This window comes from Tenrec ecaudatus, chromosome 10, assembly GCF_050624435.1.
Source record: "Tenrec ecaudatus isolate mTenEca1 chromosome 10, mTenEca1.hap1, whole genome shotgun sequence".
Classification (NCBI taxonomy): domain Eukaryota; kingdom Metazoa; phylum Chordata; class Mammalia; order Afrosoricida; family Tenrecidae; genus Tenrec; species Tenrec ecaudatus.
Window position 1 is genome coordinate 46,257,782 of NC_134539.1, and position 26,129 is coordinate 46,283,910.

Sequence of the window (26,129 nt, forward strand, 5' to 3'; positions counted from 1 at the left end):
CTCTTTGAACAGGGCACGTGCATGCTGCATAGCCACCATGTCTGCTGATCAGAACTAGAAACAAGGACCCCGGTGCTCACAGATGGCAGCCACCCGACAGGGCTGCTCTTCTCGGGCCTGGCAACAAGCCAACCCAGTCTCCCACATCACTAAGCCTGTAACTTTCCCCATCCACATTGTACACATGCCAGTCTGTTCTGGTTTTGCTGAGCTAGCCATGGCGAACCAGGACCGAAGTCCGATTTTACACGCAGCTCCGCAGAATGCATGAAAGAGGCGCGTGCCCACGTACTTGTTCACGGTCTCACCAGCAGGAATGGCTGACAGTTCGTGTCTGAGCTGCACTGACACCTCACTGAGTTTGAAAGAGCTGAAGCAGAAGTGCAGACACTCACCACATCTGCTGAGGTGCCCGATGGCTTTTCCAAAGCGCTTCAAGTGCTTGTCTATAGTGAACCGCTGATAATTCGTTTCCATTTTCTTAAGTGTATTAAGAAATGGAAGATATTCTTTAGGATCCTAAGAAGATAGACAACAAGGTACCCATATTAAATGTAATCAAGTTTGCATACAAAAATAAAGTATTTAATTTGTGAATGAGGGGGAGTGCGGAATGGAGACCCAAAGCCCATCTGTAGGCAACAGGACATCATCCCCTTACAGAAAGGTCACAGGGAGGAGACAAGCCAATTGGGGTGCAGTGTAGCATCAATAAAACATACAACTTTCCTCTAGTTCTTTAATGCTTCCTCCTCCCTCCCCTGCCCCCAATATCATGATCCCAATCCTACCTTGAAAATCTCCCTAGACCAGAGGATGTACAGTGATACAGATAAGAGCTGGAAACACAGGGAATCCAGGACAGATTAAACCCATCAGGACCAATACTAAGAGTAGCGATACCAGGAGGGTAAGGGGCAGGTAGGGGGAACCGATCACAATGATCTACATATAACCACCCCTCTGGGGGATAGACAACAGAAAAGTGGTGAAAGGAGACATTGATTAGTGTAAGACATGAAAATATAATAATTTATACATGATCAAGGGTTCATGAGGGAGGATGGTTGGAGGAGGGAGGGGAAAACGAGGAGCTGATACCAAGGGCTCAAGTAGAAAGAAAATGTTTTGAGAACGATGATGGCAACAAATGTACAAATGTGCTTGACACAATGGATGTGTGCATGGATTGTGGCAAGAGTTATATGAACCCCCAATAAAAGGATTAAACAAAAAATAGATCCCAAACTATACAATTTTAAACTTATCTTCAATGTAGCAGTTACATATTATATGATACCAAAAACAAGTTTTGGGTAAAATGCTCCAAGATCTGAGAATTATTAGCTTTTATTTAGGACGATTAATGTTTTCTCACCGTAGGCATTTCTTTCATAGGCTAATTACAGTTAAAAAAGGTTCCAGTATAGAAGACACTCAACAAACGCATCTTGGTTTTCTCCTAAAAGTATGCGGCCTCGAGCTTATTGTTGCTCTCCTGGCTTTTCATGACTACTAGTTGCAAAGGCCAAGGGCTAAGAACGGCACATTTGTACCGAGCTGGACGCTGACCTCTGAGCCTTGACAAGCAAGCCCTGGAGCCTATCGCGTTCAGCTTGCTCACCTCCTGTACGAAAATGATTTTTCTAGCGAAAACAAACAAACAAGATGCCTCTTCTTTTTAGTGCTCTTTCCCTAGGCAAACAAAGCATTACACAAGGAAAATACCAAAGGCAGTGAATAATTAAATGTGAAACGAGAGAGTAATGTGAGCCAAAATACTCAATCAAGAATCATTTAGTAAAACTCTGACATGTGCACAGAGTGAAGCAAAGCCCTTAATCTCTCGGGCACCTAACAGAAGAGGCCAATGTGCATCCAGGGGTAAGCACTGAGGGAAGCAAGCATGTGGCCCAGCAGCGCATGCTCCCGGAGAGCAGCTTCACGAGGGACTAGCCTGTGCCAGGGCTTTGGCAGCCCTGTGCCCTTCTTCAACACAGCGGAACCACGTGCGACTACCAGGACCTCCTCCGCTCTCAGACCAGGGCTCAGATGCCCAGAGCACCAGACTCCACCCATGCATGACTTCTCAACCATTGCTATACAACTATGATTGAACATAACATTCTTAGACTGTTGAAGGAGGGTGAATGTGGCCAAAATTCATTTAGGAAATTTCATTTAACATGCATGGTGTGTACAATCATGCTATGCCAGAGTGTTTTACATTTTATTCTTTTCACCCACGGTGTGTGTTCATGCATTAGTTACCCGGTCATGCTACCTGCAGGTGGCGCAGTAGACAGTAATCTTTAAAGAACCATCAAGGAATTTTTGTTCACTTATACAAACTCCCTCCCTCCCTCTCTCCCATTGAATAGGTTCCAACTCACAGCACGCCTACAGACAGGGCAGAAATGCCCTGTGGGTTTCTGAGGCTACAATTCTTCATGGGAGTGGGAGACCTGCTCTTTCTCCTTATCTAACCTAGCAATCAAAAAGTATGATGGCCTGAAGATTAAAAGCAAGAGTTCTGGGGTCCCACAGATCAGCCCCCAGGCTGGCGCTCACAGTGTAACTCCAGACAGGCGGCTGACCTCTCAGGAACAGAGACTGGTACTTGCATGACATGTATAGAAACATCCCCAAAGATGTACAAGCAGGAACTCAGCGTACCTTCTGTGACTTCTCGGCTACCATGAGGACCAAATCAAAGTCATAGGTCCCGAGAGAATGATCATACAATTCATTGACGTCCACCAGAAGCAGCAGATATTGCAGAGCCTCCTCGGCGCTCACGGCGTCAGGACCAGGCGGCGCAGTGCCTGTGGGTGTTGAAGAAAAACCAAAACATATGAGGGGGAAACCCATACCCCCAGCAACTCAACCAAAAAGACAGTCATATTATGCATTTTCTTGACAGAAAGGACCATCAGACAAGATGTATTTTCCTTTCTTTTTCACGTTCTGTAGGGCAGCAAACACTCAACAAAGTCTCACGCTGAAATGACATTCAAATGACATTCAAAAGGTCGCTTGTGAATGAGAGGGCGACAGTAATGGCCCGGGTCAGCACTCTTCCACAGGGCAGAATAATGCTGCGGGCTGCGGGCACCTCCAACTACACTCTGCCTCAAGGTCTCTACCTTGCAGCTCGTGGACCTTCTGAAGCACGGTCTCCAGTTCCGGGGTGGTTTTCTTCACATGGGAGGTGAGGATGGACAGGCAGTACCTGAGGTCACGAGAGAAAGATGGGGTGGCCGACCACGGGCGATCCCGTGCACCTCATTCATGAGCGCAGCCCCGGGGACAGGCGTACCTCTGAGGGTTGATGCTCTCCATGGCTGCCCGCAGGGAGTCACAGATGAGGTCCACACTCTTCCCCGCACAGTTCCCGGGCAGCTGGGCACTGCTGGAAACCGGGGGCGGGTACATGGTCTTTGTAACATCTTCATCCCTAAGAACAAGATTGTTAGAAGGTCACTCATTGAGGATACGCCCCAATTCCCAAATGACTAAAGTACCAATAAGACAATACAAATGACAGTGGGTAAAGTCCATTTAATTATAAAGAGATTCACAAAACAAAGTAAGAAGTTTGTGAACAACTTTTAATTCCCAATGTCTGCTTAGTAGTTTATCAAATAAAAATGTGACTCATTCAAATCACACTACTAAGTGTTAAGAACTACAGGAATCAGTTGGCAAGTGCTTCTATGTTGCCTCTATTTTTAAAAATCACACCAATTTGGAAAAAGTCTGGGAGTTTCTTCTAAAACTAAGCTTCATTGACCTATGACCATGTAATGCCACTCCCAGGAACTCATCCCAGAGAAATGAGAGCGTGTTCACCGCAGGCTTATATAATCACGCCCAGAGGTTTGCTTCACGTTAACCCAAAGCGGGGATAGCTAGTTGTCCATCAGCAGGGGGCTGAGTAAGCAAACTGGCGTGCAGCTACCCAGTGGCCTACCGCTGAGCAAACAGACAGAATGAACTAGTGATACAGGCGCCCACGTGGTCCTGAAAGCGTCCCGCCTAGTGTACGCAGCTTCCTTTGCGCGTATGAGGCTACACTGCAGAGCTGATCTTAGGTGAGGGGACAGGAGCCGAACGAGAAAGGACTTGAGGACACATTGTGAGACGAAGGAAATGCCCTATCTTGGAAGGTTTGGATTCACAAGGAATGAGTATTTGTCAAAACTCAATGAACAGTACACTTATAATGTGTATATTTAATTTTAGACAAACCCGACATGAAACAACAACAAACATCCTATACACAAAGAATGCAGCCTCGTTCAGCTCCACCAGGTGGGGGACGGAGGAGTAAAGTGGCCTCAGGCCACAGCACAGGCGGAGATGCACCTACAAGCAAGGTGGGTGACTGGACAGTGGACACAGACAAGCACACACGAATGACAGAATCTAGAGGGCAAGCACAGGATGCCGGAGTACACCTGTCTCAGCTCTTCTATGCCTTTAAAATCTCATTTAAAAAGTTGTTAAGTGTCAGAGAAGGACTTCACTTAATTTCAATCTCCTAAGAAAAACATTTTCTTAAACAAAAAGTTCAAATGATTATTTAAAAATCAAGTAACCAAATAACATCAATAATCTGAATGACATGTTTTAACTTCAGCTTTTAAATAGGTTATTTTTAAAAGGTGGAGCAAAAGAGAAATCAGTACATGTGGCAACCGAAAATTGCAATAAGAAAAAATATGGCAAACAACATAAATGATTTATCTCTGTTTATATGTCTGATTTTAATCAGAGGGACAAAAACTAGAGTTATTATAAACAATTCACATACTTACTTCAGTTCTGTGAAAAACAAATTAATATGACTGACAGAGTCGATCTGCTTTATGAAGGTCTCCACATTCTCAAGAAACACCTATACAAAAAGGGAGGAGAGACATTTCAGTGCAAGTCACGTTAGTTCATGGCTCCAGTGAGCTCAAGTGCGTGTCAGATTTGGAGAGTCACCTTGGGGTTGTGATCATGAAGCAGGTTGAGATTAATCCTCAATTTCCTCATGCACTCAAAGGCTTCTTTAAACATCAGCCTGTGAGGAGACAAAGAATATTTTCATTACCACATAAGCCAGTTATAATCGGAATATAGCCAAAATGCTGAAACTGCCCCTGGATTTCCACTCAGCTCACAAACCGAAAAACATTATGTGTCGAGTTCCTTTCACTTCTTAAAAGTGAACATGTCAACACAGCAGTCTGAAAACTATATGCCTTGTCTACAGAAAACAAAATCACTTAGTTTTAAAAAGAAAACAGTAGGTAAGCTCTTTCTGACACAAAGTTTCCCACAGACTGATTCAAACAATGGGTCATAATCTTGGGGCACTGGACGAGCCCTCTGTAAACCTGTACAAACAAAGACACTTTTGAGTGGGCTCTGAGCCATCCAAAGCCTGCTTGGATCCCTTGCAGGTCCCTTTAAGAAGCCCTGTGTTGTATGATTCCTTATGCTTCAAAAGGAGCCCTGGTGCTACGGTGCATTAGGTGTTACATTTCTCACCTGACAGTTGGCAGTTCAAACCCACCAGTCACTCCGTGGGAGAAAGATGAGACTCTGAGTACCCACAAAGACTTAGAAGCAGAATCCAATGCAGGGTTGCTATGAGTTGGAATCTACTCTACAGAAATGGATTTGATGGGCTCTGCTTATAAAGTCCATTATACAATATAGTTATAAAATCAAAATATGAAAGGAAAAATGCTTATGAAAATCTGACCGAAGTCACAGGTAATGTAGATTTCTTTGTGTGTGTGTGTGTGTTTCTTTATTGTAATGTAGATTTCTTAATTGTTAAAAAAGTAATAAAAATACCGAGTCTTTTCACACCTAGATCATAATAATAAGGGAACTCGTCACATAAAACAGGCACTTACTTGTCCAACCACTTACGAATCTGCGCTAAAACCAGGGCTCGATGGTGAACAACCTCTAAATTCCCTCTTGGCATCTACAATGGGAAAATACAGAACAAACTTTCTGAGGACGCAGAAAAGCTGTAAGTACTGCAACACACGGTTTGAGCGCCTAATGCCACCAAGAGCTGCCAGGAAGCTCCATGTTTTCATGACATGTAACAGAAGCTTCATTTTCACCCTGCCCGGGCCAACAATAAGGAGCTCAGGTGGCATGGTGGAGTATGCGTTTAGCTGCTAGCCACCACAGGCCGGCAGTTCAATCACCCCAGCTCTCCAAGAGAGAACGATGAGGCTTTGAGCTCTTGGAGAGATTTACAGCCTTGGGACCCTGGAGGGGAAGCTGCATTCTGTTGCATCGGTCACTGAAAGTGGGACTCCAATCCGCGGCACTGGTTTGGTGGCCGCCATTCCTTTGCACAGAGTTAATTCACGTTCCGTCAAGGAAGAGCGTATGCCAAATGTTTCTGAACGAGGGACTAAAGAGTGTAAAACGCATTCTGCAAGCATTCTATCCAGCACTGCGTGCCCGACGACAGTCCAAGGATCACCTTAACCAGCTTACCTGCAGTATGAGCTTTGTGTCCTGGGGCACAACAGTGACGATGCGTGACCCTCGCTCCACCTTCCGCAGCATCTCCCCACTGGACACCCCGCTGCTGCTCAGGCCGCCCTGTAATGCTACCGATACCACAGCTGTGTACACCACAGCTTGTGTGCACACACACTGCCTGCACAAGCCATGCTCCGGACACCACAGTGGAAAGTGCCCGTATGGCCCCAAACGGAAGAGAGCCATCACCGTCGGCTCCTGGGTGCTCACACGGGCACTCAGGGCAGGCCACTACAGCGCCCATCCCTGGAGCAGCCCCACTCCCTTGGAGTCCTCACGCACAAAGATTCACCACGCCTCAGATGGTGTTGAGCCAAACGGAGGCTCGATAGCCGCCTCCTTTCTTAGCACACCATACTCACACAGGGAGAGAAAGATGCCCAGCCTCCCAAACAGAAGTAAGGGAAGTAAGTGGGCTTCTTTAGAATAAGAAATGTGTACACTCATACACACAACAGGGGGTGTGGAAGAGGACAAGGAAGCCAATTTCCTATCAGCCACCAGATGGAGTCCTTCAAAGGCTGCCAGAGGGAGAAGAGGGAGACTTCCCAGCAGTGAGAACACAAGGTGCATCTTGTAGGAGGTCCACAGTAAAGTGGATGGATGTTGGTTGCGGAGGGCAATAGGATGTGCTGAGGGTGAAAGGATTTCTTTCTCTGGAAGTCTTCGCTGACTGATGTAGGCGGACCTCCCTGACGTCTGAGACCGACATTAGGGGCTAAGTAAGTAAACTCTACAAGTTAGCTCCAGTTCTCAAACTTCATGGTAAGCCAGAATAAGTATAATCAAAACAAAAGCCTCCCCCCGGCAAGCATCCTTAAAGTCAAAAGACAAAGGTAATAGAAGAGGAATTGTTTCTATTCAATAGACGGAAAACTTACTCTTAAATGAGGTATCTCTCAGACATAAACACTGGCAGGTATGGGAATGGGTGGTCAACAATAAAAAGTCGCCACACACAGCAAAGGATGTGATATTTGATGCAACCTGCAATGAGACCAGGGAGGTGAGGGGACCCTGGCAGTACTGCTTGGAGAAAACACTAACAGGAGACAGTGCCAAAACAAGCTGTATACCTCCGTGTCATTGATGAAAAAGCGACATCTCTCTGTCAGACCGAGGACACATTCCTAAGAAGAAAACAAATTGTGGAGTAACAACCATTCTAACTCAAACTTCTTAAACCTAACACTCCCCTCGATTAGTTCTGGTCCTCGGAGTTCACACCGGATATAGACAGAGACGATGTGGTTGGCACCATGAAGACTGGTCCCTCAGCCCGCCCTGTCCTTTCTGCCCCGCCCGGGTATGTCTCAACTATACCCCCTTTCCCACACTCATCAACTCCACTCCAGAAGTCTCTGTTGGTTTCCCTTCCATTTGTGTCCCGCTCCAACTCTCCACTGGACAGCCAGAACCACCTTACCAGCCGCCACACAGATCGCTGGTTACTTACGTTCCAATCTTTACAAAACGGTAAGAATGCCAAGATCACGTATCACTCCTGCCACCTTGCCCCCTCTCGTCCCTTGAATATACTGAGCTTTCTCCAAGCTCCGAGTGTTTTATTTCTATTGTCCTCAAAAGATATTCAAGAAAACTTAACTCAGTGTTTTCTGTATAACTGAATATGAAAGTTTGACGGTTGTAGTTTCCTATTTTTTAACTTATTACCCTCCCCTCCAAGGAAAGCAAAGAACGAATTACTATATTCTGTGTAATTTTTAATCACATACATTATCTCATTTCGTTTTCTCTTAAATCCCAAGACTAGGTATTGATCCCAGGTGATGGATGAAGGCGTTGAGGCTCTAAGGCTCTTGGACATGGCTGAGAGCCAGAATCTTGACTTGCATTCACCTCCAAAATCCGTGTCCTTTCTACCTAAGCCCATCAGCCACTGTGTAACCTCTGTGAGGGGTAACTTTCCTGCCCTGGGGTCACATACCTCTCCTGCAACCATGGCCAGCTCCAACTGCATGCAGGGGTAAGGGAACTGGACCGGGACGCCCCCAGGCTTCTTCCACGGCTCAACAGCCAGACAAGGTGACTCTGCAGAATCAACAGGCCTGGTTTACAACGAGCTGGTCTACTCTGTGGAAAGAATCTTAGCCATCACACTCGTTAAAACACTAAGTGCAATTTAGAACACTTCCCAAATGTAATGTGGCGGCTCAGTAGACCGTGTCAGTTCGTTATATGGGAAAACACGTAGTAGATATAAACTAAAAGCCAAACTCACTGCCATCAAGTCCATTCTAATGCACAGCAACCCTCGAGGACATGGCACAACCACCCCTGTGGGTTTCTGAAACTGTAAGACGAGGAGGAGGAGCTGTTGTTGAGTGACATCAAGTCAGCTGCAACTCACAATTGTTCTCCTGCGGAAGGCCTTCGTTGCAGCCACGTATGAGAGTAGGAAGCCTCATCTTTATCCCCAAGGTTGGTAATACGTACACCTGCCAGTTCCCTTCTACAGCCGAGGGCTCTCCAGGGTAATTCACAGACCGAACAGTCAAAGCTGCACTGACAACTCGGGAGCGGAACATCTGGAACCGTCCTAGGCACACTTCCCCTACTTTGATACTCACCCCAAAGGCACTTCAAAACTTGGCCATCAGCCAGCTGCAAGGCTACTGAGTTGGTGTTGGAGCTGCAACACAGAGAGATTATGACTCCGTCCACTGTCACAGATGAGCTGACAAAAGAAACAAAGAAAAGGGCTAAGGGGAGGGGACATGCATAGACCACTTGTCTTGGAAATAGTGACATGTTTTGGGGGTTGTTTTTCTTTTTTTTTTTTTGCAAAGCAACAAGTAGTTTCCCTGTGGCACTGGACTATTTCAATAGAAGCTATCTATACACAAGAGCAGGTCGAGAAGTTGCGCTACGTGGATGATACCTTCAGGACCAGGGGTGTGAGGGGCCATGCTGGGAGAGTAGAGAGTGAGTGCGTTGGAAAGGGGGAACCAATTACAAGGATCCACATGTGACCTCCTTTCTGGGAGACAAACAGAAAAGGGGGTGAATGGAGACGCCGGATAGGGCAAGATATGACAAAATAATAATCTGTAAATTATCAAGGGCTCATGAGGGAGGGGGGAGCGGGGAGGGAGGGGTGGGGAAGAGGACCTGATGCAAAGGGCTTAAGTGGAGAGCAAATGCTTTGAAAATGATTAGGGCAAAGAATGTACAGATGTGCTTTACACAATTGATGTAGGTATATGTATGGATTGTGATAAGAGTTGTATGAGCCCCTAATAAAATGTTTAAAAAAAAAAGTTGTGCTACAAAATCAGAGGCGGCTTTGTTAAACCAAAGCACCGACATGTGAAGCTACTGCTTTCGGACGCATCCTCTGTCTTGATCAATACACTTCTGACAGCAGTGCTTCCGTTTCTGCCCGTCCCCTGAAGGGTTCTGCACTCTTGGGCTTTCATCAACGTTCTTCTCCGTTTCCTACTGCCGCTTTGACATCTTTGAGGGTCTCATTATGTTCTTTTTAAATGTTGAGCTTTGAGGACAGAAAGAGGTCTGAAAGGGCAAGACAAGGACTGAAGACTGAGTGGGGTCAGGTTCCCCAACAAATTCTACTATGAAGCTCAGGACGGCTCGTTACCCCAGGGGGAGGAGCTCATGCACGTCACTGTCAAGACAGAAAAGTTCCTTCCGGGCCCTTTTCAGTTTTCTCGAAAGGTCTTGATGAGTCCCTGTCACTGCCCGTGACCTTGGAGAGAAGCTGTCCAGCTTACTCTTCGGGACCCCTCGAGAGCAGCCATCAGCGCCTTCTGTGCTGACGCTGCGTCTTGCATCTAATCAGCCCACAGGTTCTGTCCCCAGTCACTGGTTTGGCAGGACTTCTTTTGCCAAGTCCCTTAGGAGACGAAGCCAGGTGTGCTTCTGAGAGAGCTTGTCTGCAGCCGCCACACCCCACAGCAGGAGGTTTTGGCACACTGGGCTTAGAATAAACGCCTGGAGCCCGAGCGGCAAGGATTTTGGATTCGCCCTCACAGATTTGTCTAGTGGCTCTTCATCTGGAGGAAGAAGGGAATCTGCTATTGCCATAACATTCTCTCCAGAGGAAACGGAGAGGGAGAAGTAGTACAGAAGTCTCAAAAAGAGGAGAATTGTAATCATTCCGATTCTTTTCATCTATCTGCCAAAAAATACAGACCCAATGCCCAAATCAAACCCTAAAAATCTTTACTTTCAACTACAACAAACATTCCATGTTTTGTGAGTACTCAACTTTCTGTGACGAGGTGGTGAGAACAGACTACAGATCTAGACGGGCTGGAACTGGATGCTGGTGCCATCTGCATGGCCTTGGGCGATTCCTGCGCTGACCTTAACTGCCTTAGTGGTCTCCTCTCTAACATGAGGTACGTACTTCAGAGACGCTGTGAGGAACAAAGGCGTAAATGTGTGCTAAGGACCTGAAGAGGACCCTTTGCCTAGTTTGAGCTGGAGTTAAACGGAGTTAAGTTACAATAAGCATAAGCTAACAGCTTACACAGAACCCAGAAAACCAGACTCAGTGCCATCAGTTGACTGCGACTCCTAGCGGGTTTCGGAGACTGTTACCTCTTTCCGGGAGTAAAACACCTTGTCCTTCTCTAGCGGAGGGACGGGCGGCTTCAAGCTTGGGGTTAGCAGCCTTACACCTAACCACTCCACCACCGGGGCTTACACGAAGGAGAGAACAACAGCAATAACCTGATTTCTTCTGCAAAATCATTGATTATTTTGCTGTGACAAAATAGTTACTTTCTGTGAAACATGGGAGAAAGATGAGGCTTTCTGCCTTCATAAAGATCTGCAACCTCGGAAAACTCAGGGGTAGTTTTACTGTCTCGCAAGCTTGCTAGGAGTTGGAATCGACTCAATGGCAGTGAATTAAAAAACAATTTAAAAAAATCTAATGTGATGAGGGTAATAATTTCAAATCAAAGCAGCAGAAATATGTTTAGGTAACTTTCCTTATTAGATTTAAAGCAAATGAGACAGAGGGCATACAATTTTACCTCTTACAAGCTAATGAGAAAGAATTTCCAATTCAACAAAAAGGAAACTTGGATACATTAGGCATTTCCTATGTAAATCACTCCGTTTTTGAAGCATAAGCTCCTGTGAACCCTGAGGGCGCTACCTGTGCTTAGAACATATTCTGTAGGTAGCCACGTAGACGTTTCTCACGTCATCATACAGCACTGCGAGTCAAAGCTAAGGTGTAAGCAACTGCATTTTAATGTGTTTTAAGTCAGAATAGAGAAGGTTCCTCATTTTGCAAAAGGAGTTTAAAGCACAGCAATCTAATCAGTTGGGCTTTCACTGTAAATGAGCCCGGGGAGCAGTAACAGTGTGTGCCTAGATGCCATGTGTGAACCCGGGGGGGAGCAGAGAGGGAGTGCACTGCAGAGAATGGCACTCAGGCAAGTCCGCCTGCAAGCAGATGAAGTCGGGTCGCAGAGCCAACTCTCAAATCCACACACGGAAGTTTCAGCAGAGAAAATATGAGGAACCAAAAAGGCAACATACAAATGGAACGTCCTCCCACTGGATTCGTGCATGAGAATGAGTCACCCTAACTCCCTCTGCACTATGGAAATCAGTTCTAAGATCTGAAAACGCCTCTCTGTCAGAAAGTGTGCGAACGCCGAATAAAAACATTGAACACAGATAAACAATGTTTCACTTCATTTCTTAGCATTAGTCCTAGCTTACCCACTCTTCAGTGCATTTTTCAGTCTTCATAACATGACAATAAACTAGACTTATCCTTTTTACTAAGTGGATTGAACAAAAGAGCCACTGCTCCCAGCCTTGCTCGCCAGAAGCCCCAAACCCAAACCAATGGCAGCGTCCTTCCACTGCTGCTGAGCCCTGATGCAGGAAAGCACTGCTGTCCGTACCTGATGGTGAGCTGTCCTTGCTCCTCACTGGGCTCCGAAGCAGCCGTGGTCAAACAGTAAATGACAGACTGTGGGTAGGCGGGACTGTGGCTGACAGCCAGGAAAACGTCTTCTTGAATCCAGGTGAAAAGGCCTAGCTTCAGTGGGTTTACTTCTTGGTCTTCATTATTCTCAAACTGAACTCTGTTGGAAACATTGAAGAGCATCCAAGACATGAGCAAATCATGAAGAGCACTGAGATTTTCCTGAAAGAGGAGAAGCTGAAGTTTCCTTTACTCTGAGACATCTAGATTTAAAAAGAACATTCAGGAAAGTGATTTCTCAAGAAAGACACGGGCCGCAGTCCCCACTCCAAGCCTTTCCATTGTCAGCAATCAGCAGCATCCCCACTTACCTACAAACCAGACTCCTGCAGATACAAATAAACCAAACTCCCTGGCACGGAGTCCACTCTGTCACACCCACCCTCCAGGAGAGCGCAGAGCTGCCCCTGGGGTACAGACTGTTGGCAGGTGGAAGAGTCCACTCTGTGACACCCACCCTCCAGGAGAGCGCAGAGCTGCCCCTGGGGTACAGACTGTTGGCAGGTGGAAGAGTCCACTCTGTCACACCCACCCTCCAGGAGAGCGCAGAGCTGCCTCTGGGTTACAGACTGTTGACAGGTCGAAAGGCGAGGCCTTTCTCCTGGAGAAGAGCCAGTAGTTTGGAAGAGCTGACCTTGCAGTTAGCAGACCACTGTCCACACCATCAGAGCTCCCCTCCAGTTGATACAAGGGAACTTTAAAAGGTTCAAGGACAATTTCCATTTCTTTTCCATTCCCTTTTCTGAAGCCCCTTTGTATTTGGTCTCCGGTTGGGTTCTCTTGGAAGCGCCTCACATTAAGTTGGGGTCAGAGGGCTTGCCCACCTCGGAAACCTGCCTGCGTCTGTCGCATTTACACACCTAAGCCACTGGTTGTGCCATCTAAACACTAGGAACCTAAACGCCACTTTCTGCCCTTTAGGGAAAGTGGTCATTTCCCTCAGCTTGGGCTGAAGCAGCTCGACCAGAGGCCGATGTTCCGACTCAACCAGCGGTCTTTCCACTGTGATCAGCCCACTGTGGAGTACCCCATCTCAGGTTGTCCCTGGCACTCCCCATGTCGCCACGCCCAACATCTCCCATTCTTCTTTGCCAATCCCAAAGGAGTGTCCATCTCTCAGTCTTTAAGAACTGGAACTATACTCTAAATGACCTCATACTTTCTGGTTTGTATATGGGCGCTTGAGGTTTTCAATCATAGCCAATCATTTATAATATTGTTCCAGTGGTAAAATTTCTTCTGCTTTCTTCTCGAACACGCTAAAATCATAGCAACCCAGATGCCCAGGAGCGTGTCAGAAAGCAGAGAGGGGCTGCAATACACCAACCGCAGGCTAACCCTCACACCTCCTCCATATGTAAGAGAGCCCAAGGCTGCCCTGCCACCTTGAGCCCCATCAATCCTGCAGGATTTCCCCGGGAGCACCAGGGCTGTTGCAGGGAGGGGGCTGTAACCTGGCTGAGGAGTTGGACTCCCTGTCACCCACCAGGATACATGGCACTCAGAGGTACAAGCTGCCTGGCTTCCCTAACCCGACTGAAAACGGGAGTCCAGGTGTCGTGTCTACTTATTATTCTACAGTTGACTGAACTGAGGACTACATGTACGCTGCTTCTGCTCCTAGAAGTCCGAGATGATGAAGAAGAGCTTACATGTATCTCTTTTCCAGATGAGGTATTGTGAGGGGAACTTGAAATCCGTTTCCACCCACGGCGCCCAGTTTCATGGTAGAGTCTTCACAGGGACTGTCACCTCAAGAGAAAAAATGCCGACACATTATGGCTAACGATACAGATGTTGCTTACATTGTACAAGGGGCTCTGCATCGAGTCATAGAGTACATCTCACCCTCTTTCTTCAATCTCCAGAATCTACCTCCCAGTCCTTATCAACACCATTTCCTTCCCCATATAGGACCTGTCACCATCTTCACCAGTCAAGGTCACATCGTCATCAGATGGGGCAGAGGGCTGCCTCTCACAAAGCACCGTTCCTCCCGCCATCAACGCTCGGCTGTCGCCGAGAACCCACGAGCCCTCCCAGTTCTCTTCTGTTCCTGTCTCCATTTGCTCAGGGCAATCCCTGAAAAAGCCAGGTCAGCTACAGCACCCTCGGGCACAACCCACCAATGGCGTCCTACCTCAGCATAAGAGCCAAGGCCTCACCAGGGCCCGCACAGGCCTGCAGGCTCTGTCCTCTCACCATGGCCCCGAGGCCATTCCCAGGCCTCAGGGCTCTGCTGCCCCCAGCCTGGCCTCCTGGCTGTCTTCTAAACATACGGGCACCTCTGGAGGTGCTTTTCACTCCGCGGAAGACCTTCTTTCTTCAAAGGAGTGCGCCGCTCCCTTGCTGATGCCCACCAGATTTCGGCCGAAACGCCACCTTTCCAGAGAGGCCAGATCTGTGTGCTTTTAATGGAAAGTGCACCCTCTTCCAGCAGACCCCCTACTCCTCCCTGCTCTATTTCCCTCCACAGCACGTGCTAGCGAACACATTACAGACTTCACAGAGAAACAAAAAGATAACAGAATTCTTCCCCACACTTTCTTTTTATTTTAATGTATTATCTTTCTTGTATTTGTATTTAGTATCTTTCTCTCCATCCAGAAAACAAACTCCATAAAAGCAAAGACCACAAAAGGTCTGGCACATAACGGATCCATCAACATGGGGAGAAAAAGAGGTACCTAACTTGCCAACGCTGTCATCTGATTTGTCCCCACCCTGTCCAAAGTCCACCACTTGCCTCCGAGCCCTTCCTCTGCCAGGAGTGCTCCTTTCTGCTCAGTTCAGGCACCGGGAGCTCAGCTCGGACTTCAACACCCACGCTTCTCCTCCGATCTCAGTGACTAGCCTGACTCCCTGTACAACACGAAGCTAACGTCTGCCTTTCCTACCCCAGTACCCTTGAACCTCACCAACTCACCCTCCCTCCTACTTCACTCACCAAGCCAGTGCCCAAAGCTGGCATCCAGCCAGTGCAACTCCACCGGAGCTACCCACCCTCGGGTCTCCACCGGAAACTGCTCCACACCTTCTGACAAGGTTTCCCTTCGCCTCTGCCACACTTAGAGCCACTCTCTCCACACTCTGCAGAAGTGCTGTACATTCCTGGATTTGCACACTTTCTCTCTTCTTTCCGATTCTACAGCCACCGCCCGGGTTCAAGCCTTCAGCATCTCTGGTCTAGAGGCTCCACTACAGCAAGGATGGTTGGCCACTGTACTGAGGCCCGTGTCCACTCTTGCTTAGCCACGGAGACTTCAGGGAAATCACAAGCCCTCTGGCATATTGTTCTCTCATCTATGAAACAGGAGAACCCCATGCCTCAAACAAGCCCAAGCAGGGCGAGGAAGATTAAGTGAAAATGCGTGCAGAGTCTACACATCTTGTACAACATACTAAAGCTGCATGGGCGATTCGCCCCTCTCCAGATTAAAGAGCACTCCACGGTACCTGACTCTTCAAACTACAACAACAAAACCCACACTCACTGCCATGAAGGTAATTCCAACTCACAGCAACCCGACAGGACAGGGTCGAACTGCTCCTGTGGGTTTCTGACTCTTTACTCTTCACGGGAATAGAGAGCCCTGTCTTTCTCCCAATGGAGAGGCTGGTGATGTCGAACTGCTGACCTTGAGGTGAGCAGCATAACATGCAACCACAACACCATCAGGGTCCTTTAAACTTAACTCTTCAAGTTCAGTAAAATAAAAGCAATTCCTTTTGTAAGCCAAAGTAGGATTATAAAAAACCCGAAAGCTGTCAGGCCAATGAAATGCCACACTGACAGTGACGTCGACCGTAAACTTGAAAACGAGCAGAAAGAGGAGAGTCCGGGCACCAAGTGAGCTGATCGATGGTCACGTGCTCTTGCCGAGGGGCAGGGGGGCTTCACTGTGAACCCCGTGACAGCAGGTTCTGCACATACCACATTTATAGATGGAAACCTGGTGACTGGCATCCAGCACAGCGAGGTCACTCCTCCTCTGAGGGTGTGCAGAGAACATGACTTGATTCACAGGCTCTGGGAACAGCAGTCGGTAGGTGTACATGGGAGGCGGGATCACAGTCTGCCGGAAGACGGTTATCAACACGCGGTCTGCAGGTGGGAAAGCAAGGCAGGAAGCGTCATTGGGAGTTTGAGTCATACAAGAAAGCATCTGAACAGCACTGTGGACCACCCAGTAATCATGATGGCAGAACACATGTAAATCTTTACAAAAGTAACTTCCAGTGATCTTTCACAGCCTTTACGTCAGCGTGTTAGGTGGTGGGAGTGGGAAGAGGGGCGTAAATGTTATGGGTTCTAATGGATATATGTGACTGCTGTCACCTTGAGGCCTAGCCAAGTTCACCTTTGAAGCTCAAACTGCCTTAAGTGCCAAGGAGGAAGGCAAGAAGGCAAAGCATTCAGAGTTATAGTTTTAAACCTGGGCTTAGAAACCATATCAGACTAGAGCAAAAGGATGAGTACCTTAAATTCCTGAAGGCACTTCCTGACGCCTGGATATGGAGCACGACAGACCAGAAGTCTGTGGCCATCCGTGCCAACTGTGCATCGAATGAAGACCACTATACTGAACGTGACTTAGAACCCAACCTCACCTGACGAGCTTAGAAGGAAGTGTTCTTTTATGCTGGGAATAAGTGAACGATCTGGATGGCTGTTTCTCCCCAACTGCTAACCCCCCTCCTCAAAAATAAACAACAACAACAAACCCTCCTGGCACCAAACAGAGACATGCAACCTGAACTGAACCGCCTGGGGAGGTATACCACTGCCAAGTATTTTCTCAGAAAACAAAGTAGCCTAAGTGGTGCATGCTCTCTGATATAAACCTCCCCCGAGGCCCCACTACAACCCTTCCCCTCTTCTGTGCCGGATCCTCAAAGACCAGACATGTCAACATGTGAAGGTCATAGAGCCAGCACACCGAGAGCTGGGTGGTGTGTGCCAGGATGGGTCGACGGTAGAACATACAGTTTTCAGGACAAAGCACATACCGAGCAAGGGCATTCTCATTCAAGTAAAAACAAATCCCCAAGTATAAGCACACAACCAACCAAAATACATGAAAACGATTCCCCACTGCCCACCTCAAAACACGTCATCTGCGGGCCTTGGTCCACAGCCTTCGGGCTCTTGGACCAGGACCAGGGCCCACTTTTCCAGAAACTTACGCCCATCAATGACGGCCACGTTTGCCAGGTCACTGTCGCTGTCTCCCACGCACCGGTCCGTTGTCCAGTGCCAGTCATAGCTGAGGTAATGCCAGCCTTGACAGAGAACATGCAGCCGGTACGGCATCACCGGATCCCACATCAGAGACACGGGCTTGCTCTTCCCACAGGAACTAAAGTGGAGACTCTGCTTGAGGTACCAGTGGTAGTTCCCAACAGTCCACAGCTGCACTGCAGGGGGAGGAGGGGGCTGTCAGGGGCTGGGGTCAGACTGCAGAGGGTCTGCTGGAAGGCGAGAGGTACTGTGGAAAGGACCCTTCTCACGCGGCTTCTTCATTAAAACAGCAACAACGATGATGGCTAGAGGCTGATGAAAGTGAGGCAATTGGACTAAAGGGAGGACGAAACGCCATCCAAGAACAACTGACCCAGTCTCATTATGCTACTATCTCTCTGGCATTAACTAAAGCTGTGCAGTCAAGTCTGACTCACGGCCACTCCGCGTGGCACAGCGGGACCGTGCCGCTGGGTTGCTATGCTGCAGTCCGTAAGGGAGCGGAACTGCGTCTTCCTCTCGTAGAGACTGCGCCACCTGGCAGCTGAGCACCTAACCACCGACCACCAAGGCCCCTTCTACGAGAGATTAACATTCAGTGAACCTTTCCAATACCAGGAGTAGTCTCTCAGAAACCAATCTATCCCACAGCCTAAGCCAATTTCCAGCTGTACTATCAGAAATCTCTTCAAGAATAAGGCCCAATCATGTCAAAACCAAGTCAGTTAAGCAGATGATGCACACAATTTAATACCTTTATTAAGGAACTAATGTTCTTAAACATCTCCCTGCTCACTAATTCTTCAATGAGCAGTGACAGTGACTCTAACATGGTTCTCTAACCACACAATTACAATATTTCTACCTAATAAGGTGGGAAGTTAGACAACATGCTCCCTACAGTCCGTGAGGGCAGAAGTTGTGGCGAGCAGACCACGGGCCTGGCCTCTGACTCAGTGGATTGCCAGACGTGTTCTCTGGCTGTACATTTAAATCACTAGGGAGTTTTAATTTGATTTAAACACACAGCTATACAATTCCTAGTCCAACAGATTGACTTCAACTTTGAAAGGAGGCCTGGGTTGAGAACTATTCTGTTGAAATGAATAAACAAGTGGAAACTAAAGTCTACAAACAGATTAAAATTATTAATTAACAAATTTATATACAAAACTATTCCAAAGCAATAAACATACTGGAAACACACACACACATAACCCACAGGTGGCACATGACATAATCTTAGGTTGGGAAAAGCTTCTCGTAAGGTGAGCGATAACCAGAGTGAAACAGACACACACACGCTAGACAACAAAAGATCTTCTAAGTAAGAAAGGCACAAGTAAAGTGACATTACAAACACAATAGGGACAATTAGAAAAAATATTTGGAAAGAGTTGATGCATAAAAAGTTGACACCTGAATACAGTTGCTAAGTAAACATTCTTACAGTGACATAACTAAAGAGGAAACAAAGTAATTTGCAAAAGATGGTAAGTGGCTAATATTTTAAAAGCGGGATTTTTTACCATCAGACAAAGATGTGCACATTTAAGCTTTCATAATGTTCTAGTTTTCATGTTGCCTACGAGAAAAACTTTAAGGGAAACTATAACACCCAGTATTGCCAAGACTGAGTACAAAAGTCATATAATCCCTTGGGGCCACCAAACCCAGACAGAACTTGACTTATTTACTTACTTTACATATTGAGCATCTTAATAATGTTCCAGTGGAAGAAACTACTGTCCTGATTACAAAGCTTGAAAGCCATCTCGGAAACAATCAAGCAGTAAGTGTACTGACATCCTTGGAAAGCTACGGAGGATTGAGAGCCCAGGGAGCCCCTCCTTCACTTGAGCGCCGTCCTGCGGCTGGCGGGGTCTTCAGCAGGACCACCGCCCCCAGAGAGAGCACGGTCCATCATCCAAACCAGAGCACGCTCGCCTCTCCACTCTCTCCCCTCGGCTGACACTGATTCTCGGTGGAAGAGAGGAAGAAAACCCCAACAACCTTTGATGAGACGTGCCGCTGAATGGACGACCTCGGCTGTCTTACCATACGTTCTCAGAGTGGATTGTTCTTCTGTTGGCAGGTCTTCCAGCCAAACGGCGAGCACCGAGGAGTCTGCATTCCAGAACAGGCCATTCACCTAGCCGGAGAAATGGCTGTCATGGCTTTGCACTATGTGTTCACTTCAAGATCCACAAAACAGGTGGTTTCTTGCTCTCACAAACCAAATCATCTGCCTATCTGAGCTGAACCCTACCTGTAAACCATTAACCTACAGTCAAGGAACCAATCTAATCGTGGGCACCCCCACCATAATGCTTGGCCAGGACACCTCACAACTGTCCAAGTCATCCAAGAGAAGGTCTCAGAGTCTGCCCAGCCAAGAGGAAACCTAGGGAGACAGGAAAACTCAGAAACACACCTCACTGCCACCCAGGTGATTCTGACGCATTGCTGCCCCCTCGGACAGGGTAGAACCACACTTTGGGGTCCCTGAGCAGGACATGTTTTGTTTTGTTTTCTGGGCTATGAATCTTTTCAAGAGCAGAAAGCCTCATATTTCCTTAGGCTCGAAGGGCTGACCTTGGGATTAGCAGCCCAACTTGTAACCCACTACACTCTCAGGGCTGATAATGTAGGATCCTGAGTCAAAAGACCACAGGTTTTTTCAAATAGAATTATCTGAATAAGCTATGGACAGTAATTAACTATAACAACTTTCTTTGACCAGAGTGGCTACAGGGAGAAAGGAAAGGACAAAATAGAAAAATCCCTATGAAGTAACAAGCCCTTGGGATCCTACAAATTAAGCAAGCGATCATACATGTAGGGCCTGTGGCCTCAGCAGTTAACTGAAGGCAACTAAAAAGCACTGGTGCTGAGTCAATTCTCAGTCAGAGGGGCTCCGGGTGCCAGAGTTAACTGCTGTCTTGGCTGTAATCTGGACAGAAGCGCATCGTATGGCTCTTTCCTATGGCCACAGGGTCAGGCTGGCAGTGTAGTGTAAACCTAGGTATACTGGCATACCGTTCGTATTTCTGCCAGAGCCTGGCAAGCCCAGATGCACCAGAGAACGGTATCCTGTAAGTTTTCCAAGGCTGATATTCTGAACGTGGACCAGGATTTTTCCTCCACAGCATCTCTAGGTGGGATGTCTGAAACTGCGAAAGACATGCCACGTCTTCCTTGTAAAAACAATTTCTCTTCTATATCTACGTAAACCTCACATGAGATGCCTCCAGGTTTCCTACGATCTACTCTGGAGTTACTTATAGCCGGGTGGAAAATAAAGCCCTCCTCCAGCTGTACCAAGCCCTTCTCACGCGATCACAGAAAGACCTGGGCACCTACCTTCACCTTCTCGTTGCGGAAAGGCAGAGTAAAGTGCCCGTGAAGAAGCCCGTTCTTCTCGAAGAACACAACATCCTGCTGGTTGGGTTTGTCTTGTGTCGATGCAATCAAGCCGCCGGAGGGCCTGAGCGCGAACACACAGAGCATGTTAGCACGTCCGCGTGAGCAGCTGGCCGGCTCACCGCCAAGACGAACTCAGAGAAATGACGCCCAGCAAAAATGAACCTTCAGGCATCGGAGGCCATTTCAATCCGTGTGGCCCTTCACGAATACATCGTCCTCCTGTGGGACAGTGTCTCCTGAAAGACAGCTCAGGCCGCTTTCTAACGTGCCATGTCCCCACGGAGCCATGCGTATTTCAGTGACAGCAGGGCAGTTTTTAAATTAAACCGATTATTTGAACCATTCAAGGGCAATCGCCTATAAAACTGTCACCTACTTCTCCTTCAACTCTACCATGTTAGCAAACAGGGGGAGGCTTCAAAAGGATCATGGGGAAAATTCCATAATATTTTATTTGCATTCTTCCATGACCCTTCGAAGCATCACAATCCATGCTCCAGCAGGCAATTTTTCAACATCTCAATCCACTAAAACATCTCAACAGCTTCATCTTGTTTACATTGTCCCTCAAGTTTTACGGGTTTCTCTCTGCTCTACTGCCCAATGGTCCCTTAGTTGCTGAACAGAAACAAGATGTTTGAAGCCTAGGGGCCTAATGTAACAGATGCTAGTGAGACAGAGGAGATGGTGCATGTATCTGCAATCAGGGCAACTGCAGGGGACAAACAGGTGAGGACTGCACAAGGGACCAGGAGGGTGATGCGGGTGCAGGCCCACATCTAAGGCCTGCATGTTCCTTAGCAAGCAGATCCTGCCAGCAAGCAGAGGAAGGAACTCCGTTTTCCAATTTCCTCCAAGTTCCAATTACTCCATCAAGATCTGGAAGCCGTGACTTCCCTCCCAAGCACAATTAAGAATTAAAAATGTATGGGCCTGGGAATGATCAGATCTGCGAGAAAGGGCAGCAATAAGTATTCAACTTAAATCCAGACTTAGGGGGAGAAAAAAAGTCTTACAGCCAAATGAGGGAAAATACATAACCCTCGGAGTAACACACATCTGTATTTCACTGGTATCTCCCACTACGCAGGGCTCCAGTGTCTTCTGAGATGATGGGGGTCATGGGGGGCGGGGGACGGTACTCTACAGTTCCCACTCACTTCCATGCCAGGGCCGGTCCCAGTGCTGCCACAGGCTCACTGGTCGACTGCAAAGCAAGCTCTCGACTCCAAACTCTGACCTTCCGACCACCTGGGCAGGGAGTAGAGTGAGAAAACAGAAAGGCAAAACGTTAGGATGGATTTCGTTACGCCAGAAACGTTTCAGACACCTTCTTTACTACGTAGAAATTGCCATGGTTTGAGAAAGGCACATCAGATTAAGCCTGCTGAACATGTTAAATTAACCCTCACATTTGCACCTGGAGCCATTAACCCTCACATTTGCACCTGGGAAAGACATGTGAGACGGTCTGCATGTTGGAGACCTGCCTAGTGCCAAGCAAGTAACAGAATGTGCACAACAGTTGTTATGATGCAAAAGGGAAGGGCGGATGGAATCCTTAAGGAATGACCACGTAAAAATGAGGCTTTCATGTTCCGAGGGCCAACAAGAGAAGCAGCAACACCCGGGGATTTCACTGTGGCTGGACATAAAGGGGATGCTTCCTACCACAGCCCAAAGCTTGACCTCAAGTACTAGCCAAAAGGATGACGACTTAGGATGTGCTCAATGTCGTCTCACAGGTGGCTCTCTCTGAATGCCAACCTCAGTAAACACTGAGAGCAGTGTACCCTTCCCTTGCACGTGTAAAGAAAGCCACAGCAAAAAGCAAAAAACCGTCCTGAACTCGTAAGATTAAGAGTTTTGTTTTTGTTTCACTGAACTTATTTCCATACCTGTCTCCGGGCAAACAACACTCACAGCAACAAACTGTCCGTCCCCACGCCAGGTAATCTGTGGCCTTTGATCATCCCAGGGCAGAGCCGACTCAGGCTGAGGACAGGAAGACACAATGATGTTACTGGCAGGCTGAAGCAGCCCAGAGGTAAACATGCCCCAAGCTATTAAACAGCCATATTGTCATAAAAGATTACCAAAAAGCCAACCGTGCCCTCGAGTTGACTCTGACTCATCCCACTGTGAACATCCCACTGTGTAAGACAACTGTCCTGCTGGCTGCCCAGACGAAGTCTTTACAGGAGTAGAAAGTTACCTCTTTCTCCCACAGAGTGGTTGGTGGTTTCCAACTGCTGACCTCGCAATAAGTAGCCCAATGCCCTCGACTCAAGTACTCCCTCAACACAAGAACACTTTGTTCTAATAATCCGGCATTCTGTGATGCTCACCTCCCCGACACGATCGCTGAAGACAAAATGGGTACATTAGAAAATGTGGTGAAGAAAGCTGATAGTGCCTAGCTATCAAAAGAGATAGCATCTTAAAGCTTGATGTGCTTGAAGATAATTAAGCGGCCATCTAGCTGAAAATCAACAAAGCCCCCATGGAAGAAGCACACCAGCCTGTATGATCATGAGCTATCAATGGGAAAAGGTATCAGGCATCTAAGACCCAGAAATAAATCATATGAATGTGAATGGGTTTGGGGAGGAGAGATGAGAAGTGGAGACCCAAAGCCCATCTGTAGATAACTGGATGTGCCCTCACAGAAGAGTCACAAGGAAGAGATGAGCCAGTCGGGGTGCAGTATAGCTCCGAAGAAACATACAACTTTTCTCTAGTTCTTTGGTGCTTTCTCCCCACCACTACCTCAATTCTACCTTACAAATCAGATTAGACAAGAGCATACACACTGCTACAGATAAGAGCCTGCAACACAGGGAATTCAGGATAGGTAAGCCCCTCAGGGCCAATAAGGAGAGTAGACATACTAGGGAGGGTGGGGGGAGAAAAGGGGACTCGATCACCAGGATCAATATGTAACCCCCTCCCAGGGGGACAAATAAGAGAAAAGTGGGTGAGGGGGGACAGAGGACAATGTAAGATATGAAAGTAATAATCTATAATTTATCAAGGGTTCGTGAGGAAGAGTCGGCGGGGGAGGGAGGGAAAAATGAGGAACTGATACCAAGGCTAAAGTAGAAAGAAAATGCTTTGAAAATGATGTGGCAACATAGGTACGATGGATGAATGTATGAATTGTATTGATAAGAGATGTAAGAGCCCCCAATAAAAGCATTCAATAAAAAACAAATGCAGCCCAACGCAAAAGCACGGAAGCACCACTGCTCCTACCCAGGCACTCTGGAAAACCAGCTTCAGGGACCCTTCCTGCCAAGCGGCCTCGCAGGCCCCGAAGCGATCAAAGGAAACCTCCACACGTTCTCTGAGCCCAAGCCAACAGTATGAGACTTGTTTTTCTTTACAACGGCTGGGAAACAGCATCCCCTGGAGTCAATATTAAAAGTCACTGGGAGAGCTCAGCCAACAAAAAAGGAAAGACTACATCGATACAACTGAAAAATCAAATCGTTCCTCAGAGTAAACAAATTAGCATCTGACTAATCCATCCAAATTGCCTTGAGTTGCGTGACTGTGATCTCAAGTTTGAATGTTTTCACCATCCACAAGAAGAAATCCTACACCCATGACCGGTCACTACTCACCCTTCATACATAGCCCCTACTCCTAGTCCGCGGCCAACACTAAGCTACTCTCCGTATCCAAAGATCGGCCTGTTCTGGACATGTCACACAAAACGGAGTCTTAAAAGACAAGCAATCTTTTGTGACTGGCTTCTTTGTACTCAGCAAAATGTTTCTGCTGTTCATCCAGGCGGCAGCATCGATCAGCAAAGGACTTCAAACAGTTCATGGAAAAACGGAATTAAAAGATTATGAAACTTCTCCATGATTTTATGAAGCCCCGTTGTCTATGGTCTTAAAGAGAGTTTGGAGGGTAACACACCACAATAACTGTTTTTTAAAAAGTACAGATGTGCATAAACGCTTTCCTTAGGCCTCGTTTATGTTCCCATTTCTGTTTTATTCCCGCAAAAACATCACTTAAAAACCTGAAGGATAGGAAAGCTATGCTAAGCTGGACAGGAAGATGAGGCTTTCCGCTCCCATAGAGACTTACAGCCTTGGCAGTCCTCCGGGGCACCTCTACTCGGGCCCCTAGAGTCGCAAAGTCCAAATCCCGTTGATGGTAGTGAGTGAGGAAAACCAGGCAGCTGCTAGTTCATGCTGAGGAAGCAAGCTCATGTCTGGGAATACGTGCTCCATTTTCCTGCCCATTCTCTGCCGCTCCAAATGGGCCGAGGGAGCACACAGAAGATTAAAGCTGACCGAGAATGCGTATCTTACTCAAAACATTCATTATCTTGAAATAAAAACTATGTAGTTGTTGTGGTTTGGTTTTTTTGTTTCACTTCAAAAGTTTCTTACCAATCGTTAATTCTATTATCCCCCAAATTACTTACGAACCACTCAGTCTCTTTGAAGCTCCCTGATACACTGTTCCTTCCCAATCTTGTCAAGGCCCTGGCCTGGGAGCCGTAGCATGTCTACTTCAAAAAGCACACTGAGACTCACGCTGGGTAGGAGCCTGGCCACAGCCTCCTGGTGACAACCGTCATTGGCGCATTTCCAACAGAAATGCCACCCCTGGGAGTATTGGGCAGGGTACCAGAGAATAATAAAAAGCACACATCTTCTCGGGACCTCACTTTTACTCAATAATGCTTTTAAATGAATGTTTTCACAAGGTTCATACTATAAAGGAAGATAAAAGAGTATAAAGAACTGTAACATGGTGGCAGACACTTGCGCGAAGCGACTTCCCCAGACACCGCCTGAGGACAAACGCCTGTCTCACGCTGCCTGCCTTTAAGGGGCACTCTAAGCTATTAGATCCAGTCATTAGGTTACCACTAAA

At 47.3% G+C, this 26,129-nt stretch overlaps 1 protein-coding gene across 2 annotated transcripts in view; it reads right to left on the reverse strand.

Annotated features, from left to right (window-relative positions):
* The window catches only part of ELP1 (elongator acetyltransferase complex subunit 1), a 58,184-nt gene that overhangs the window by 24,076 nt on the left and 7,979 nt on the right, over positions 1 to 26,129 (reverse strand). For both annotated transcript variants that reach the window (XM_075560281.1, XM_075560280.1), the window contains exons 7-26: positions 23,129 to 23,225; positions 22,391 to 22,481; positions 21,168 to 21,291; positions 19,863 to 19,956; positions 17,750 to 17,980; positions 16,497 to 16,667; positions 14,215 to 14,314; positions 12,480 to 12,662; positions 9,159 to 9,265; positions 8,516 to 8,619; positions 7,644 to 7,697; positions 7,449 to 7,554; positions 6,520 to 6,635; positions 5,916 to 5,989; positions 4,993 to 5,071; positions 4,821 to 4,900; positions 3,320 to 3,457; positions 3,147 to 3,232; positions 2,677 to 2,825; positions 396 to 519 (exon numbers count right to left, since the gene is read on the reverse strand). In XM_075560281.1, the coding sequence (XP_075416396.1) occupies positions 396 to 519; positions 2,677 to 2,825; positions 3,147 to 3,232; positions 3,320 to 3,457; positions 4,821 to 4,900; positions 4,993 to 5,071; positions 5,916 to 5,989; positions 6,520 to 6,635; positions 7,449 to 7,554; positions 7,644 to 7,697; positions 8,516 to 8,619; positions 9,159 to 9,265; positions 12,480 to 12,662; positions 14,215 to 14,314; positions 16,497 to 16,667; positions 17,750 to 17,980; positions 19,863 to 19,956; positions 21,168 to 21,291; positions 22,391 to 22,481; positions 23,129 to 23,225 (2,308 nt within the window). The remainder of the gene's footprint in view (positions 1 to 395; positions 520 to 2,676; positions 2,826 to 3,146; positions 3,233 to 3,319; positions 3,458 to 4,820; positions 4,901 to 4,992; positions 5,072 to 5,915; positions 5,990 to 6,519; positions 6,636 to 7,448; positions 7,555 to 7,643; positions 7,698 to 8,515; positions 8,620 to 9,158; positions 9,266 to 12,479; positions 12,663 to 14,214; positions 14,315 to 16,496; positions 16,668 to 17,749; positions 17,981 to 19,862; positions 19,957 to 21,167; positions 21,292 to 22,390; positions 22,482 to 23,128; positions 23,226 to 26,129) is intronic.